At 47.4% G+C, this 19,913-nt stretch overlaps 1 protein-coding gene across 1 annotated transcript in view; it reads right to left on the bottom strand.

Annotated features, from left to right (window-relative positions):
* NRDC (nardilysin convertase) overlaps positions 1 to 19,913 on the bottom strand; it is a 1,236,039-nt gene that overhangs the window by 447,831 nt on the left and 768,295 nt on the right. Inside the window, exon 24 of the mRNA XM_069642204.1 lies at positions 11,824 to 11,962. Within this exon, the coding sequence (XP_069498305.1) occupies positions 11,824 to 11,962 (139 nt within the window). The remainder of the gene's footprint in view (positions 1 to 11,823; positions 11,963 to 19,913) is intronic.

Here is a 19,913-nt window from a genome sequence, read left to right as displayed (position 1 = left end):
ATACTGTGACACGTCCCCCCCTCCCACACCCCCCCACATGCTTTTTGTTTTGGATAGCAGTCATAGTTGCTGCTTCCCTTGTCACCCTCTCTGTGAGCCTGGCGTTTGCTTACGTCTGTATTAATTTTCATACACACAAACATGAAACCATGCAAACAAGGCAACAAATCAACTATCTTGTCTCCCCCCCACCCGGTTCCATCACTCTTTGTCCTCGACATTCCGTTGTTTCAATTGCTCAAATATTTGTTCGTATTTGTTCATAAATTCCCCCCAAAGGTTCTCATGAGGCGTGACCTTCCGATGTAGACCCTCTTGTGTGGAGACTTCATCACTAGGCAGGCCTGGGCTGCGAGCTGCAGGGGCGCTGCTAACCCCCTCAACTTACAGTTCTCCCTCAACTTCCTACAGCCCAAACAAGATCAAGAAGGGCGTTTTGGTACAGTAAATCCCCTCTACCTCATTCATCCAGCCCAGCACTTCGTCCCAAAACACCTGTATTTGCAGGCACTCCCACCACATGTGCCAATAGTCAGATCTCTCCCCGCACTGGCGCCAGCATATGGGGCTCGCATTCTGAAACATCTTTGAGAGCCTGACAGGGACCTATTGCCACCTATGGAGGAGCTTGATGGAATGCAATTTGTATTAGCTCAAGATCGATGTCTGAGAGGCCCCGTTACACAATCTCAACCACATCACAGGGTCTATTTCCCTCCCCATGTCGCTCTCCCATCTCAGTCTCAACTTTTCCGTGAACCCGTTCCCTGCAATTACAAATTCCGTATACATTACAGAAATAAGACGCTTAATTTCCGTCTTTTTATTCAAGAGCTTCTGGAAGGGTGTACAGTCCCTCTGCATCCCGTCCCTCCATTTTTTCCCCCGTGACCCCTCCCTTCAACTGAAGGTATGAAAAGAGCAAAAGAGTGCCTATGCCCAACTCCCCCTCCAGATCAGTTATGGTAATAAAGGTGCCATCCTTCCACAATTGTCCAACTCTCGTACAGTTTATTATTAGGGAGCCCTACCCTGCCTGGATCATTCTGTAAGGTGAGAACCTCAAAAGATATCCAGGGTTTTCCCCCCTGCCACAAGAATTTCACCATAGCCCCCATTTTCTCCCGGAAAAAGGCTTTGGGGACATGGATTGGAAGCATTTGGAATGCATATAGGAACCTTTGTAAGCAAACCATCTTAAGGGCATTGAGCCGTCCGAGCCACGATATAGTCAGCTTCCCCATCTTTACAAATCAGTCCAAAATCCAGACATGCATATGGGAAAATTGGCCTGAATAGGCCTTCCAAGTCCCTCGTGAGGTTAATCCCAGGTATCTCAATGTGTCCAGGTTGACCAGTAATCCCAGTGGGCCGAACCTGTATCTCTTCATCCCTGTCCCTGTCCAGGGGGAAGAGGAATGATTTAGCCCTAATGATCTTGAAACCCGAGAGGTCTCTGTACAGCTAAATCAACACGATTAACCTGGGTATAGAGGCTAGGGGGTGCCTAACATACAGTAGCATATCGTCAGCGTACAATGCAACCTTATATTCCACATCCCCCACCATGAATCCCTCTACACAGGGATCCCCTCTAATTCTATGAGATAGCGGTTCCAGGGAGAGCGCAAAAGGGATCGGGGAAAGTGGGCAACCCTGTCTCGTACCCCTGATCAGGGCGAACCAACGCCATTAACTGCCACAGACGCCCGGGGGGTAAGGGGGGGGGGGGGAGTGTATAGTGCCATGATACCCCGCTCGATCCTAGTGCCCAGGCCTACCTTACCAAGCGCTTCCTTGAAAAAGCCCCATTCAACCCTGTCAAAGGCCTTCTCAGCATCAACCGATAAAAGCACCGGGTCTCCCCCATCCCACATGCCTCGTGAATCAGGTGCAGTGTTTTCATCAATGTGTCTGCCACCTGACGTCCCTTTATGAAGCCTACTTGGTCAGAATGGATCAGTTGTGGCTTGTATAGCTCAAGTCTTGCTGCCAGAACTCATGTATACATGTTGGCGTTGATATTCAGGAGGGAGATGGGGCGATAAGATTCACATAGCCACTGTTACAAGTGAAATATAATAAAGATATTAAAAAAAAGAAAAAAAAAGATCCACATAATAGGGGGTCCCTACCCTCTAAGTATCACGGTTATCAGTGTGCGATAGAAGGATTCTGGGGCCTCCCCAGTCTCCAGGATATCATTAAATGGCTCTACCAAGAACGGTATGAGGGGATCACGAAAGCCTTTCAAAAGACTGCTGAGAAACCGTCCTCCAATGGGACCTTCTCTATTCGTATTCTTCTCACCGCTCTCTGGATTTTTTCAGCGGTTATCGGGGGCCTCCATTGCCCCGGCCTCCTCCGGGGAGAGCCTAGGCAACACAGTTCGTCCAAATACAATTTAATTTCTCCCACCTCTGGATTGGCGTCTGTTTTATAAAGGTTTTCATAGAAGGATGCAAATGCATCTCCGCTCCCCTCCGTCCCTGGGTCCAGTGTATTATCCACCCCACCTATGCCTTCCACCCACTGTTCGGCTTGCTGTCCCCTCAATCTCGTGGCCAGTAGTGCATCTGCCTCGTCTCCTTTATCATAAAACCTTTGTTTCATGCACCGCAGTTTCCTGATTATTTGTCCCTCCTTCAGGAGTCTCAGCTCCTCCCTTTTACCCCTTGCTTCCATTACCCTTTCCTCTCGCCCATCAGTGGTGTCCCTGGCCCTCCTATCTAGTTGGGCAATCTCGGCCCGGAGCCTGTTTTCGATTAGCATCCACTCTCTTTTCCTCCACGCCTCTTCCCTGATCAGGATTTGGATCAGGATAGCGATCGTCCTGTAGTGACAAGTGAGGCACTTTCTGGAGGAGTTCTATGGTGAGGGTGAACAGCTGCTTGACCTGCCCTCAGACATACAGGAGGCCATTGGTCTGGATGCATCACTGACTGGGACATTTTACCAGCACAAACTCAGGGAAAACCACTGGCTTTGTTCCAATGGCTGGTGGCCAAAGTGGCGGAGAAGCAAGGCTTGTAAGCCACATCCAGGCTAAAAGTTCTGTTTGAAGTTAGACATTCTAGATGGAGATCCTTGGAAGGAAACTTTACTGCCCTTCAACCAAGCACTAGAGGCTCTGGTACTGGAAGCCTGGGAAAATTATGCCTCAGTGCCCACTGCTGAGCAGTGTCAAGAAATATATTCTTTTTGCAGCTTTCCTCTTGTAGACTTGTGTGAGACACCCTTTTTTTTGTTGCTTTGTTCAGACTCCTGGCCTGAATTTTTTTAGGCTTCCTGCTTAACCTCCCTGGTCTGTTTGTGTCTTCATATGGGAAAACCTCCTGCTTTAGCTACCTGTTTTTTTAGCACATTTGTATGGAAAAACTGACTAATCCATAAGTTTAAGTGTCGAAAGACTGTCTCGCTTTATGGCTTTCTTATATTTGTATAACTGCACACATCACCCTAAAGTAAAGTGCGATTAGGATGCTTTGTATCCTTATAATCTTTTTATTTTTTAAGTGTCTATGGTCAGACATGACCATTATACTTTACAAAAACCAATACACAATTCACTATACAATCAAGTTAAAACAATACAATTTTTGGTTAAAAAATTTCATTTAAATTTGAACAAATAAAATACAACACCAAGAAATGGAAAACAAAATTCCTTTGGTGGTAATAAAAGAGCAATTAATTCGCACAAAGACCATTTTCACAAACAATGTTCGGTATTTTCCCAAAATATAGAGCACCAATAAAATTTTGGACGGGAGCCTTATAAAATGTCCAATCTTTTTCTGACCTTTTGCCAGATGTGAAATGTGGCAGCAGTCATAAATAAACATTTTGCCCCATGAATGGTACTCCAAGACAGGTCTGATCTATAGACCACAGTTGCATAATATTCCTTCTCAAATAGGGCCTGAAGTTTACTGCATTGCGTGAGCAAGTGCCTCGTCATTTCAACTGTAAGATTACATAAGCGGCACAAACGTTCACTTCTTTTAAGACCAGTCCAAGCCCCTGTGTTTTCATAAACAGGCAAGATTTCAAGGCGCAAACGGAGAATAAAACGCACCAGTTTGGGGGAACAGGTTTAGACCAAATAACCATGTGGGGTACTTCTATTAATTCCCCAAGTGAAGTATAGATGATATGTCTTGCTTATTTGCGAAATAGTCAATAGATTGTATGCGATCATGGTCGATTTCCTTTCGAAGTCCATTGCGTGTACTTCACCCAGGGAATCCTACAATCCCTTCATGCCTATATTCACACAGTGCTTTAACACCAGGTTCTGCATATCCGGAAACCATACACTGTGCGCACAACACTGTCCGTGGAGCTTAGTTAGATTAACTAGTCTCCCCTTTCCAGTAGAGAGTTCGGGATAGCCAGTAAGGAGCTTAAAAGCTTACCCTCAAGTTTTTTAAGCCAAGTGGCCAAGCCCTGAAGCAGAGTTTCCAAGGCATACAAAATCCCTGGAACTACAGATGTCCTGTATGCTACGAGTTTTGCCTCTGTGGATCTTCCTCCTTGCCCATCAACCACATTTTTCATTGATAACCATTTTATCCATGCCAGGGAGATCACCTTTACATGGCATGTGCTGTCTAATCTGTTCGATATATGCATGCCTAGATATTTATAGGTCTCAACTTGTTCTAGGCTTGTGCCTCCCAGGAGCTAGGTGAACTGCTTCCCCCTGTATGCCCCCTTGCCTATGGTCATGATTTTTGGTTTTTCTATATTTACAGAGACAGTTTAAATCAGCGTATGCCACCAGGGCATCAAGCAAGCGCTGGAGGCCTCTAGGTATGCAATCAATTTTGACAGTATCATCCCCATAAGTAATGCAATGTATTTTCTTGCCTTCATAGCTCAGTGGATAATTGTGGATAATTGTGAACCACTTCTAAAGCAGAGGTAAGGTCAACCACAGAGATTGCATAGCGAAGGTGCAAGGACACACCCTGCTTGATGTTGGTATGCAGAGGTCTCGTAAGTGTGCTGTCCTGTGACAGCCTCAACAACAGTGCAGCAGCCTGATGGAAGTACAGCAACAAGGAATCCACACCCCAGCCATGTCCCTGTCCACGGTATCAAACACGGAACTAGATATAGATTGGAATCTGGGTCGCATAGGGTGTCTGACAAAAGCGTAAGATACACCCAAATAGCATGGTTTGTACTGTGGCCCTTCCTAAAGCTCATCTGGGTACTATTTAATATGGACTTTGTACTTGTCCATGTGGGCAGCAACTCCAGCAGCAATCTTCAAGCTGCTATCCAACATGGCCAATAGTAGTTATTAGAATCATGTCGTAATCCTTTCTTGTAAACTAGAATCAAAATTGATTCCAGCCACGTAGGATGACAGCAACCAATCTCACAAATGCTGATGAACAATAGCCGCAATAGTTCAGCCCAGTGCCGACAGGTCGAGAACTACCCGTAGGCCAACCCAGTTGTTCTTGGGTACCGCAAAAATCCTGGAATAGTAACCGAAGCCCCATTCTACAAGCTAACTTGGTTCTATTGCCTGCATCTTCAAGAACAAAAGGACCACCCGTAAAAGTGCTGAGGGCCCGATCTGGCGAAGAGGAGAAGAGGGAAAGGAAGAGGACGACTGAAGCCTGTGGAGTCAACGGATAGGAACCACGGGTTGCTGAAAAGACGCTTCCGGGCTTCCTGGAACAGAGCTAAATGGCCCTCCACGGGCGAGCTGCGTTTCCCGACCTTGACGTCACTGCTTCTTAGCGTCGGAGGCGGGGGCGCGGGAAAAACTAGTGTAACGCCATCAGCCGTTTCCTTCTGTTGGCGCTGGGCGACCCGTCAGGCCTCCGTGTACCGCAGTCTCTGAACCCCTAGAAACCAGAGAAAGCGTGGGGTTTGAACTCGGTCCTACCATGAGATTGAAGGAAGGATTTCTGATCTGGTCTTGTCAGGATAGCCAAGGAATTGGCAGTTTGGGTGGAGGTTTTCTTCTTGTCCAACTCATCAGTGGACGAATGAAAAAGGTCCACACCTTTAAAGGGCCGATCCAGGATTCGCTCCTGCACATCAGATGAAAACTTTGTGGCGTGCATCCATGCCTTCCTTCTCATCTCGACCCCAAGGCACAGCCTTGTTCAGGTCGAAGGGCAGCACTTTGTACTGGAAATGGTATGACAATCGTGAACCGCAGAATCTTCCGATGCGGTTGATATACAAGTACATGCAGGTACGCATCCTTGAGGTCCAGGGAACACATCCAGTCCCCTGCACACACAGACTTGCTCGGCTATGTGTGAGGGAGTAATCATCTTGAAGCGTTCCAGTGGTAAAGACAGGTTAGAGAGGTCTATGACTACCCTTGGGGGAGCCCGGTTGTTCGATGGCTGTATCAATGTGGGCGACTGAAGATTCCATGAGGTCATGTGCAATGGCTGTGTAACTGTTAAACCAGCCTTGAAGGAGGCTTGGCTTGTCCGAAGGAAGGCCAGGCCGAAATTCCCCAAGCTCCTGCCACTGTTTCTGGTTAGCCGCAGCCAAGAGGGCATCAACGTTGGCCTGCTGCAGATACAGCCCGAGATGGAGTAACAGTGCTTTCCCAAGGACTCAACTGGAGGCAGCTCCCGTGGAGGAAGACGACGAAGCCGATGGTTTAGAATACGAGGGCACAGCCACCACAGAGGATTGGCTGCTTGTCCGTCAGCCTAAACCTGCTGTCCAACTTCTTGTTCATCTGGGCGTTGGCCCTGGGCTTCTTCCAGACCTTCTGCGCCACCTGCAGGACATCTTTCAGGAGGGGAATGCCAGACCGGAATGTGTGCTTTGCCCAAGACATCTGCTAGCACTCCCGACTCGTGGGGGCTTCCTCTGGCGGAGGGATCCCCAAGAACTCCACCGGGGCCTGAAGGTCGGTCATGAAAGGCCTTGACTGATGCTGAGGTTTCATCATCCTGGGCATCATCGTTGCCATTGCGGCCCCCCCCCACCCAGGTACGGAGCAATAGACTGGTCCAACGACTGTTGAGGGGAATGGCGTTGGTGGTACAGGAGGAGGTGAGAGCCTGGACGGGGGGAGGGACCGGCACTGGAACCAGCAGCGCTGGAGGAACTGAAGGAGTATCCAGAGGAGGGCGCCAGGGCAGCGCCACCTGCAGGATGACCGCCTTCACAATGTCCTTCAGCAGCAACTTCATCTGAGGGGAACGCATGAGGAGGAGGCAGCGCTCAAAGAAGTGGTCCACACAAGCTGTCTGAACCCTAGGGGCCCGGTCCTCCGAGGCACTGGGCGTCACTACAGCTGTGATGGGTAAATGTAGCCCCGAGGGGACCAAAAACGTGCACCGTAGGTTCTGCTGCCGCTTCCAGAGTGTAGGGGGCTGGGATCATCCCGCAAAGCCCATTCGATGTGTGAAAGCACTAGCAAGCCTTCAGCTGGATCCAAGATGGCTGCTTGCCTAGCAGGCTCAGCCATGTGCCGCTCTGCCATTTTGAAGCCTCGCCCCACGCCCTTGGTTTGAGGTCCCTGAGCCAAGAGAGGCCTCAGACATGAGAGGATACAGCTTTGGTCTTGCAAACGAAGCAGAAGCGTCGACCTCAGAGATCCCTCTGGTAGGCACTGAGCCCTCGGCCAGCCGGCCGGTAGTCGAAACACCCTGATTCACAACCTCGGAACGAGCTTCAGTAGGTTGGCAGCCCTAGGCACTTGTTCCAGTAGCCATGCTGGATCTTGCGGAGGACAGACTCTTGGATGTGGCCCTCGATAATCTCTTACCCCGTTATGGAGAATCCTCCAGAATGGCCGATTTCCCTTACCTACTGAGTCCCTCAGCAGCTTTGCTGGATTTCTAGGATTTATTTATTTCACCTGGTAAGTGTGTGAGCCTTTTCCCACTCTTACATGTGTTTTGCTGTGTGTGTTTTTCACTTTTTGTGTGATCTTAGGCACTGGAGCCTCACCTACTCCATATGCACCACTCTGTGTTACACAGCACCTTCAGTGCATTGACCGAGGGTCGTCTTTGAGACTTCCCACTGACTCAATTTTTCTGGGGCCGACTACTGTCCCCCAGAAACAGGTAAAGTTGCCATTAACTTAATATAGTCACTTTAAACCACAGACCCAGTACACCCCATCTTACATGGAGTATTGGAAAGGGTTAACTTTTATCCTTTTTGTCTGTGCCTCTTGGAGCCTTGTTTTGCTCCCTTAATATCAAGACTTGGCTGGTGGCAGTGGTATCTACCCAACTTTTCTACCCCCATTATCTTATATAAACGTAGTAATGTTTTAGGCTATTATATTAGCCTCGAACATTAACCCGCTTGACCAAATAGATTTTATTTTTGGCTCCGGTTGGGTTTAGTCGCCATTTCTTTTTGTTAAAGTCTTTCTCTGCGCACCAAACCGGGGATGATTCCTTTGTTTGCTGTCTTTTCGCGGGCTTCTGCACAGAAGCCCCCCTTAAGGCACCCGATAGTCTAGGTAGGCAGGATGTGAGCGAGGGATCTATGGACCCCTGCCATGGGTTCCCTTGGTAACCCAAGTCGCACTCTTGTCTGATTGGCTAAGGGGCTGGCCAGGCCAGCCACCATGCTGTGCAATTGACAGCCAGTCTGTATGAATGGGGGAAAACTGCATAAAAAGCAGGTCTCTGGGACTGGAAGAGCAGAGTCGCCAGTGGAATGAAAGAACCAACGAGGAACTGGAAGAAGGGGACCCCTACCACGACTGAACCGCCCGGTGAAGCCCTGCTGCAGGTCCGAATCTCCGAATCCGACTACAGAAAAGATCCTCCAGGAAACGTCTTCCCTTGAGCTGGTGGGACAAACCAGTTCGCCCAAACTACAAGCCAGGACCCCGCCTCTGGTCGAATTCGCTGTACAGAGCTACAGTGGGCCGGATAGCCAGGAAGGTCAGACCCTGCTTGGGTTTTAAGGTGCGCCCCTTTTATTCGTTGTTTTGCTCTGCTGCTGGTTTCTTCCCTGGCTGGCGCAGGACCCTTCAGTCCGACAGTCGCTTCAGGAACCGTGAGCCTGCAGGAACCACCAGGAATGTCCGCCTCAGCTACAGCTCCCTCTCCATTTTAAGGTACTGTGCAAATCCGGTTGTCCGTTTCGGTCTGCCGCAGTAAAGTGTTTGAAATCTTTCTCCATTCCGAGGGCTTGTCCTTCTCTTCTCTTTGAACTAACTTTTCTACCAACCAACCTCGTCCGGAATCTGTGCCACAAACTTTACCGTGAACTACCCTGAACTGTGTGATCTTAAGCAAAAGACTTTTGTCCTATTGACTTTGGCCCTAAGCCTTTTCTAGCCGATCTCCTCACTGTAGTCTCTCCTGTTCAAATTGCCCTCAGTACTTACCTGTTGGTTTTGCCTAATTTCTAATAACTGTCTTTCCCTCCCTTTTAAATTGCTGGAGTGCCATTTTGCTCCCACTTCATTTTGTGAGCTTAACTTGTCTGGAATTTAAGGGAAGTGGTGTGGTGTATTTGTGATTGCGATTTTTAACTTGCTTAGAATGTTATACAACTGTTGAGTAAATAAATATATATTCTTTTACTTAGAAGCCTTGAGTCAGTGTTTGCCTGAACCATAGTAATTGCTGTCCCTTTGTGTAACTCTTTGTACTGCTCACTTACTCTTGAGATAAGTCTGGCTGTTCCGCTACTGCTACCACTATAACTGTGTAGTACAGGATTGTACCAAAGGTGAAATTGTACTGTCACTTGTAGTCCTAATTGTGTGTAGTGTTCCCAAAGGGTACTGCATATAATTCTGCCTAACACCCCCTGAGGTAGAAGAGGAAGTCATGATTCCTGCCCCTCATGTCCCCAGCCCTCCAGGATGTCAGGAGGGGGCCGGGCCACGATCACCTACATGGCCCTCAAGGGCCTCTCCATCCCTCCAAAGACCCACTTGGGAGTCAGACTTGGCGCTTGTGACACCAGACTCACTCACTCCCATAGGATAACATTGGGGATTGGACTTGTAGTGCATTGATGGGGACAAGATGGATCCCCCCACATATTTCGGTTCCCAGAACTGCATGTGCAGTCTAGTCTTTTGGGTGTGGTTCAGCCCAGAGACACCTGGGACACCCAGAGACAATTTAAGCCATGTTCAGGCTAAAAAACATGCTTTGTGTTTTCTGCACCTGCAGCGTGACACTCACCGTGGTCGGATCGGTCTCCAGTAGGGCTGCATCTTTCTTCTGCGCTCAGCTCCTGCAAGAACACTGTTAGGAGCAGCCTTACCTTGCAGCGCTTCTGCCCATCATTCATTGCTTCTTCTGTTCTGCGGGCATCTTTGGCAGTATCATTCCCATCCCGGCATGCCGCTTCCTAAGGAAAAGGGAAAAGAACAGAAAAAAAGGCATTAGTAAGCATTCAGCAAATCTTCGCTTATTTTTAAAGACTGTACGAGCTTCAAACGCTTACCTGAATCCCAGCCGCTCTGGGGGAACTCTGTCTCCGGAACTTCTCATCCATCGGCAAGAGGGAAAAGACACTCCAAGTTAGCGTGGAAACATCTAGAGGCGCTGCATACCGTGCTTACTCACCGCATTTCTTCTTCATAACCGGTATCCACGCTGAAAACGTTGTGGCACCTAAAAGACACAGAAAAATAACTCAGTTCAATACAAATACAAAAGGGTCGCATTGCGCTCTCACTCATGTTCAGCGCTACTCATCTCAGTAGCACGTCGCCATCCCCGGATGCCGGCCATCATCTAAGGAAGGAAAGGAACAAAGTTAGAGAACTGTTCAAAAGACTCATTATACTTACCTGTCAGACTCTTGCCAGTGAAGTAACTAGGCAGCAACGAGCCTGCATCAATCAACGCGCACCAGCGCTGAAAGCAGGACGGAGAGCACACTTTCGAAGAAAACAAGGTGAGCTGTGGATCAAAGGGAAGGGTTGGACCCCGGGGAAGAAGGGGTTCAAGCACACAGAGACAATAGGTAGTTAAACTCTACCAATCCTGTGTTTTAGGCCCAGGGAAGGGTTTGAGGTCGTAAGAGGTCAGAACAGGCTGAGTGACGTCCCTGTGGATACCAGGTGAGCGTTACATAGGACAAGCCTAATCGTCCTTTCTAAGGACAGCCAGGTAGGGCTCCCGGGCCCCTTGGCTAGGGGGCCGGTACCTTAGAGGTCTCTTGCCTGCCAGAACCTAAATCCGAGGAACCCCGATCCGTGGGACCCCCGCGGAAGGAGTTGCAATGCTGTGAAGCCGTGCTGAACAGATGGTCTACCTTGTCTTGACGAGAGGTCCTGGAGACTAAGTCTTTAAGGTGGGGCAGAGGAGAAGTGTGGAGGATCTTCCTCCACAGCGACAAACTATTCTTCAATGCCCTGTGACCGAGAGTGCTGCAGGCTGAACATGAGTCCCAGTGGTGGTCGGGCCCCAAACACTCCAAACAGAGTGCATGGGGATCCGAGACTGGGAGCGAACATGAAGCCTCCTGCGGTCGTCATCTGCCGGGGGAGGCGAGGCACAGAAGGGAAGTGAAATAAGATTTCAAAAAATAAATGGGGAGCAAGCGTAAAGCTAAAAAGTCTTTGCGCTGGCTGCCAGGTCTGACACGTCAGTTCAGAAAAGGAGACTGAGGGGAGGCGCTGGAGGACGGGCCGGCACACTATGATAAATGTAAAGGGGAAGCTCAATTCTTCACTGCCAAAGGTTCCGGTACAATTCCCATGTTGGGGGACACCCACAAGGATGGAGGAAAGGGGACGGGACGTATGAGTATACACATTACATTCCTAATTTCTAAAAGGGATACCTTTAATAATGTTATTCTGCTTTGGAGAGTCAGAAAATAACTCACCTGATAATAAACAGTAACTTCGGAGTTGGCATCTCCTTTGTTCAGGGATTTTACTTTGCATAAATGGTGGGCACTGGGCAGCTCGGCCACCTGAAACTGTACTGGAACTGCTTTCACTAATGGCTTGAACTGCAGCTGCCTAAAGGTAAAAAAACAGCATCTCATCATAATGCATCAAGTTGAAAAGTGAGTCAGCATCCAACAGAACAGTTTGTTCACAGAAACATAAAACTATAATTAAAAGTAACACAGAATGACAATCGGCTGTATTATTTGTGTAATTAACAAAAGCACACTGACTATTTGAACACAATAAAAACCATGATCAGCAATCATCCCACCAACAGGAAAAAACACACATTAAAAACCAAAGGGGGGTAGCACTGGAAAGAGGATGAGAGTGAGGGAGATATTTCTTACCAAGACCTTTAACAATTGGGTGCATTTAAAGTAAAATAATTGTCTCAGTTAAAGGTGGGGCAGCAGAACCTTCCCCAACGCGGAGTGCAGTGCTGCTCAAAACAGTCCCATCTACACCAACGAGTCACAGTTTGACGTCTTCAGTCTTATATATAAAGCACCCTCTGCGCAGTTATTTCAGTTCCAAGCATGTATCCCCCCTAATCAGAAGTTTTGGAGCAAAAACTGGATGGAAGCGCTCCCAAGAATGGACGCAGGAAGGGAGGGTGATGAGGAATTTGAGGGAGTAAAACCCATCAAAAAAAACATTACACAGGGTGATTCATTTGTTATTCTAATGGTTTGCACTGTCCCAAAGATTCCACATCTTAGATCCCCAAAAAGGTACAAGAAACTGGAGGACGAAGAGGAGCGAGAAACCTCTTTTAAACCAGCAAATTCTGAAAGCAGCCCTACTAAAACAAGCGTATCGACCCGATAATTAATGCAAACAATGGTTCAAGAAGGTAAGCAGCGAAGCCCACGTTGCCGCCTGACAAATGCTAATTCATAACATTTATAGATGTATAAAACAAACAATCTTTATTAAGTTTGGACACTGCCTGGCCTATCCAGGCTATAGTAAAAGACAAAAAGCTTGTCATCCTTTCTAAACTCCCATAAAACCTCAAGGCCCTCTTAGGGTCCAGATGATGGAAGCTTTCCTCCACTTTAAAACAATGCTTAGGAGGAAATAAAGATACAAAGGTGCCTTTTTCTGTGGCAAATGAAACCCTGACAGCAGCTTACCCAAAAAGGAAGGCCTGGCCCTCAAGAGGATTAATTTGTAAAGACCAAGTAAGGGAATATGTAGGACAATGTGGATAGCCACGAAGTAGCCCACCTTAAGACAAAATGATCACAATGAACAGAAGTGCAAAGTCTCAAAAGGAGGTGCCATCAGCACCACCAAATTCAAATCCAACACCACAAAATAAATTGGATTGGAGAGAGACCTGTGAGGCATTAAGAGTGAAACTCGGACACAGGTGATTAATGGTTTTTGGCCATAGACGTTTGGAAAATGACTCTGTCACTACCTAAAACAAAACCAATGGGCCGGTCTTGTCAAGATGTCCAAAGAAAACTGTCCTGTGTCCAAAGTACTAATCTGACCCTCACATTCTAAAAATGAACTAGAAGTTGAAAAGGGAAATGACTTTGGCCTTGGAAAGGGTACACATGAACCAAAAGAAGAATGCTTGACTCTAAAACAAAAGTTCCATGCAAATAAAGTTCAGAAATCCAGAGTTCCCTTCGCCTGGTTTTCTCTTCACTCAGCTTTCTACTGGTCCCTCAAGCTCCATTGGATCAAAATAAATAATATACAAAGTAGCTTGGCTAACAATCTGGTTCTTGATAGACTATCTAGTTTACTCTCCTGCCAGGTTTCTTCTTACTCATCGATATCTCAATTAGACTATTTCCCTGTATCCTTATCAGGATTTTCTCATGCAGCATATACCATAGATCGCTCAATCTGTAATTACCCGCAGGATTCTCTCATATGCAAACATTTGCTTTCCTCATATACAAACTCTTATGACTTGCTATGCCTTGTATACGCTCCTGCCAGGGCTTTCATATAGGTGCCACGTGCACACTCCCAAACTTGCAAACTCTTATGTTCATTCTTGTCTGTTTCTTTAAGAAATATGGCAACTATTGGTCCGTCTCATTTGCTTCATTCATCTCCATTTGCCTTCGATTCCTTTGCCGAAATGCCACGGCTTCCCCTTCTCCCTCATGTGGACTCACCGGTCTACTGTAGCAGGGATTGCCTCCCCTGCGGTGAACCTGCAGTGGCTCGCTGGCGTCCCGCTTTCCTCCTTCAGGTTCGCCGCCTCTGCCTTGTGGTTCTCGTCTCTCTCGCGGCTCTCGTTTGCCTTTTCCATGCTCCCATGGGCTGCAGCAGTGACTCTTCAGTACCTCTAGCAATCCTGCAGTGTACCAAACTGCACAATCTGCCTTCTTTGGCTTCTCCTGTGAGCCAGTTGGCTCCACAGACCTTGTACTCGCCCAGCAGTCCCTCGGTCAGCATTGAGAGCACTCCACCTCTCCAGCCAGCGCTCAGGTGTCAGCTGGTTTGCCAGTTTAAATATCCCACCAGCAGATATGCACTCACAACAACTACACAGAAGCTTGCGCTCTCGGTCATCACTGATCTGCACTACTCAGCTCAGCCTTCTTGTGGCACTATTTCTTTCATTGGAAAAATGGAAGTCAGTTTGCAACAACTTGTAGACAGAGTCTAAAGAAGTATTAGTAGTTTTGCATGGCAAACTTGATAAAGATGTTTCTTTAAACTCAACATACAAGTTATCAGTTTTAAAGGACTCTTTTGATGATTTGTATGTAGAGTTTGTAGAAGTATTCTCAACAATTTAAATGACAAATTAGGTTTCAGATCACTGGGGGATGGAGGGGGCTGAAAAGAGGATTGGGAATGGATACAGAGGTCCCGGAGGAGTGAACTTCACTATTCCCTTATTCCTGGTCTCATCTCAGTGGTCTGCATATCCTCTCTTGTGGGAATTTGGAGCTTAGATACACCAACTTTACACAGAGAGGAGGAGCGAGAGAAGCAGTATGCCATTTAGGCCTGGGTATCAGCAGAAGGATCCTTTAAGGAAAAAGGAGGGTATGTGATTTCTTCCACTGATGTCATCAGGGCTCCTCCCTGAGAGTCACCTCCCCCCAGGTAGTCCTACCTCATATAGCTGACCCCAGGGTCCGCATCAAGTAGCATCTGTTGACCCCTGACCACATAGGGGAAGGTCGTCCTAGGGAAAGGAGTAATGACATCCTTGGATTCATCACAGAACATATTTGTAAAACCTTCCAAAAACTGTATGACATATGAATGGAGAAATGTTAGAACTGCTCCGGCATTCTCTGGAATAAAAGATGGTTGCCATGTATCCCCCTTGCACTACCAATTTGTAAACTCTGTCTTGCTAAGCAGTTGGTAATCTAGGATAACAGAATTAGGACAGAGTATTGTGACGATTCGCTAGCCGCTGTCACTTCTCCCCAAGGGAGAAGACGCTTTGGTAAGTCTAAGGAGGTGGGACTGCTACCCAATAGTGCTCTTAGGGGTGGTTTACTGAGGGAGGACCTCATGGGATGGAGCTCCCCGCCCGGAGACAAGCACGACCACCTAGGGTGTAGCCCATCACAGTACACCACATACCCCCCCCTCTATCCCAACTCTCCAATACCAATCTTGATAACAACTCTACCTCTTCTAACTATTCTGAGCATATAGTCACTGATTTTAAAGGTAGGAACTCTCTTCCAGTTCGCAACCCACTCAGGTACCCCAGAAATCCATGTTCACATGTAGACTAAACCCATCTACACATAGGAGTTTCACAGAAATAGGGAAGAACGGAGGAAATCCCCTGGTCGATAATGGTGTTCAAATTGAGACGAGGAAGCACCATATGGAGGCAACAAATATACGAGAGAACTGTAATCAACGATCTAGACTTGTAAAATAGTCAAAGAAACACCTCGAAAGGGAAGGAGGACTGGACCTATAGAGCAGTAGCAGTCAGAGTAGACGTTTGGAGAGGAGCAGCTGTGAAATTGACCACAGCAGAGGAGTTGTGTGACACGCACGACATGTTGGAGATAAGTGGAGGAGCCTCCACAAGGACGTCTGAAAACAGATCACAATCTCATCACTAGCTCTGTGGGATTTCTGACCGAGTGAGAGAGTGGACTAGAGCATGGAATGCCCTCCAAAAGGGTCTGAATACAAGTCAAAGCGTTGCTGACTCGAGCCAGGACACCAGTCTCCCCCGTGACATAGGGGCAAATGGCCCTGTGAAACCGACAGAACCAAGAACCACTCACCCGCCTTGACGAGTACAGAAGGTCGACAGAAGGGCGTGGAAGGCGTTTGCCATCAAAGCTTTAATAGGTGCTGCTGCAGCTGATGGGAAAAGGAAGAGCAAAACGCCCTGGGGTCTGTGCAAACGAAACCCAAAAACAGACCAGAAACAAGCAAACAAATAAACGTCTTTAGCAATCATGCCACTTTTGTGTCTGCCTCCTCCTTTAACACCCTTACAGTATCTAGAAAAACTGACTCCAAGAAGAAAGCTTTCATCACGTGCAAGCATAGCTCAATGTGATGGCAGGCCTCCTTGCAGAAAGGAGTACATCCACAAGTTCATCAGACCGGTCCCACTCCTTGTATCCCAGCCTCTCAGAAGCCAGACATGCAAATTGAGTGTGAAGAGGATTGGGTGGAGAATTCTCTCGCCTGATTGTGAGCGAGGTAAACCTTTGCTGGAAGCCACCCCGGTGGGTATATCGGCATGTTGTAGAGTTCCAGGTCCCTGTTCTCCAAGGCAATAAGATCCATAGTAGTCTTGTACTTTCTCACCCTGTGAATTACAGGAATTAAGGGAAACAGTGGGAAGGCATCCTACACACCCCTCTCAGGTCTAATTCTCTGGAGAACATCATCTCACATTTCCTGTTGACACTGGAGACAAATAGGTAAAATTGAAGGGAACAACAAGGTCGAAGACATGCGGCAGGCCCTCCTGACACAGATTCTGTGGGAAACCGAGCCCTGCCTGCTCAGGGGCTGCCACCACATTCTCTTTTCCGACTAGATAAGCTGCCAACAGACATTGTTGCAAATGAACAAGTATCAAAGGTATCTCCCTTTACAGTCTTTATGACATCCACTCCCTTTCCACCCTTTTGAGGTAGTGCACAGCCACTGCCTTTCTTCAAGGTAAAGATTGGTCTGGATTGACGTCAGTAAGGCGATTAAACACAACCAGGTTACTCTCTGCTCCAAACGTTGACATGGAGCCGTGACACACTCAGACTGAAGGGCGTTCACTAAAGTTCTGAAGGTATGCTTCCAACACTGATAAGGAGGCATCCATTACAATCGTCTGTTAAGGCTGCCAAAAAGACATTCTCCACAGCAAGCTGTCTCTTAGTCCCCACATAGGAGATACTGGGAGACTTTTGTTGAGACCTGAAAAAGGTGTGTCATGTTACCCGAAAGAACAAATTACTTACCTCTGGTAATGTACTTTTGGATGGATATTCCCTTCTGTGGATTTCTCATCTTAGATTTATTCTGTGGCAGCAGCACAAATCTGTACATTTTGACAACTAGGGGGTGGTATGCGCTACTGGAACCGAGAGCTCCCGACACTCCTTGACTTTGAGCCCGGACGCAACACCGGTACTAAAAGCCAGCACTGTGCTCCGTGACCTAAATTTCTCATGTATTCCCATTTTGTTTAGTCACCTCAGGGAATTGTATCTCACACTCCTCGTCAAACCATATTAATTGGGGGCTATCCTGGGCCTAACGGCAGAAAAGGAGAGGCTTATGAAAAGCCAATTAGCGTGCTAAATTGAGGAGTAGGCTGGTAGGGCGCGATAAGGAATCAGTGGGAGGAATATCCATCATGGTCAGGCGCCATCTTGAATCGGCATGTAAAAGCTGCCATCTTGTTTTAAGTCTATTATGTACTGGATGGCATTTTCTCCATTTGAGCCTTAATGATTGAGGGGTTTGTTTACCAATGTTAGGCAGAATTATATGCAGTACCCTTTGGGAACACCTTTGGTACAAGCCTGTACTACACTGTTAAAGTGGTAGCAGTAGCGGAGCAGCCAGACTTATCTCGAGAGCAAGTGAGCAGTACAAGATAGTTACACAAAGGACAGCAATTACTATGATTCAGGCAAACCCTGACTCAAGGTTTTCAAGTAAAAAGATATACATGTATTTCACTTGTCAGTTGTATAACATTACACTATTATAAGCAAGTCAAAAATCACAATCTTAATACACCACACCACTTCCATTAAATTTCAGACAAGTTAAGCTCACAAAATGAAGTAGGAGCAAAATGGCACTCCAGCAATTTAAAAGGGAGGGAAAGACAAAATGTATTAGAAATTATGTCAAGCCAACAGGTAAGTACTCAGGGCAGTTGAACAAGAGGAACTTCAGTGAGGAGATCAGATAGAAAAGGCTTAGGGCCAAAGTCAATGGGTCAAAAGTCTTTCGCTCAAGATGACAGTTCAGGGACGTTTGCGGTAAAGTTTGTGGCACGATTTCCGTGCGAGGTTGGTTGATACAAAAGTTAGTTCAAAGAGAAGAGAAGGACAAGCCCTCGGATTGGGGAAAGATTTACAACACCTTCACTGCGGTTAAACGAAACGGACAACTGGATTTGCACAGTACTTTAAAACGGAGAGGGAGCTGTAGCTGAGGCGGACGTTCCTGGTAGTTCCTGCAGGCTCACAGTTCCTGAAGCGACTGTCGGACTGATCAGTAGGAAGACTTGAGGGTCCTGCACTACCCAGGGATGAAACCAGCAGCAGAGCAAAGCAACTAATAAAAGGTGCGCACCCAAGCAGGGTTTGATCTTCCTGGCTATCCGGCCCACTGTAGCTCTGTACAGCGAATTCGACCAGAGGAGGGGTGCTGGCTTGCAGTTTGGGCAAACTGGTTGGTCACACCAGCTCAAGGGAAGACGTTCCCTGGAGGTTCTTCTCTGTCGTCGGATTCTGGAGATTCGGACCTGCAGCAGGGCTTCGCCAGGCAGTTCAGTTGTTGTAGGGGTCCTCTTCAGCCAGTTCCTTGTTGGTTTTTTCGTTCTAGTGGCGACTCTGCCTTTCCAGTCCCAGAGACCTGCTTTTTATGCAGTTTTCCCCCATTCATACAGCCTGGCTGTCAATCACACAGCAGGGTGGCTGTCCTGGCAATGACAGTCCCCTCAGCCAATCGAACATGAGTTCGACTTGGGTTGCCAAGCGAACCCATGGCAGGGGTCCAAAGACCCCTCCCTCACATCCTGCCTACCTAGACTTTCAGGTTCCTTAAGGAGGGCTTCTGTGCAGAAGCCCGCGAAAAGACAGCAAACAAAGGAATCATCCCTGGTTTGGCGCGCAGAGAGAAACACGAGAAAGACTTTAAAAAAGAAATGGCGGCTAAACCCAACCAGAGCTAAAATATAATGGATTTGGTCAAGCGGGTTTATGTTCGAGGCTAATATAATAGCATAAAACATTACCACGTTTATATAAGATAATCGCGGTAGAAAAGTTAGGGTAGATACCACTGCCACCAGCCAAGTCTTAATGTAAAGGGAGCGAAACAAGGCTCCAAGAGGTACAGACAACAAGGGATAAGAGTTAACCCTTTCCAATATTCCATGTAAAATGAGGTGTACTGGTCTGTGGTTTTAAGTGACTAAAGTAAAGTTAATGGCAACTTTACCCTTTTCTGGAGGACAGTAGTCAGCCCCAGAAAATGGAGTTGGGGGTGGTGGGTATTAGTCTCAAAGACAACTCTGTGTCACTGCACTGAAGGTGCTGTGTAACAAACATGACAATATGAGGCCATGGAGTAGGTGAGGCTCCAGGGCTCAAGATCACACAAAGTGAAAATACACACAGCAACACACAGGTAAGAGTGGGAAAAAGGCTCACACTTTTACCCGGTGGAAAAAATTAATCCTAGAAATCCAGCAAAGCTGCAGAGGGACTCGTTAGGTGAGGGAAATCAGCCATTTATGAGAATTCTCCCTAACATCCAACACCTATCCCTCACAAGCTAAACTCAAAAGGTGAAAAGG

Source organism: Ambystoma mexicanum, chromosome 1q (genome assembly GCF_040938575.1).
Source record: "Ambystoma mexicanum isolate Mex_15411 chromosome 1q, UKY_AmexF1_1, whole genome shotgun sequence".
In the NCBI taxonomy this organism is placed as follows: domain Eukaryota; kingdom Metazoa; phylum Chordata; class Amphibia; order Caudata; family Ambystomatidae; genus Ambystoma; species Ambystoma mexicanum.
This window is presented reverse-complemented; position numbering and strand designations above follow the sequence as displayed.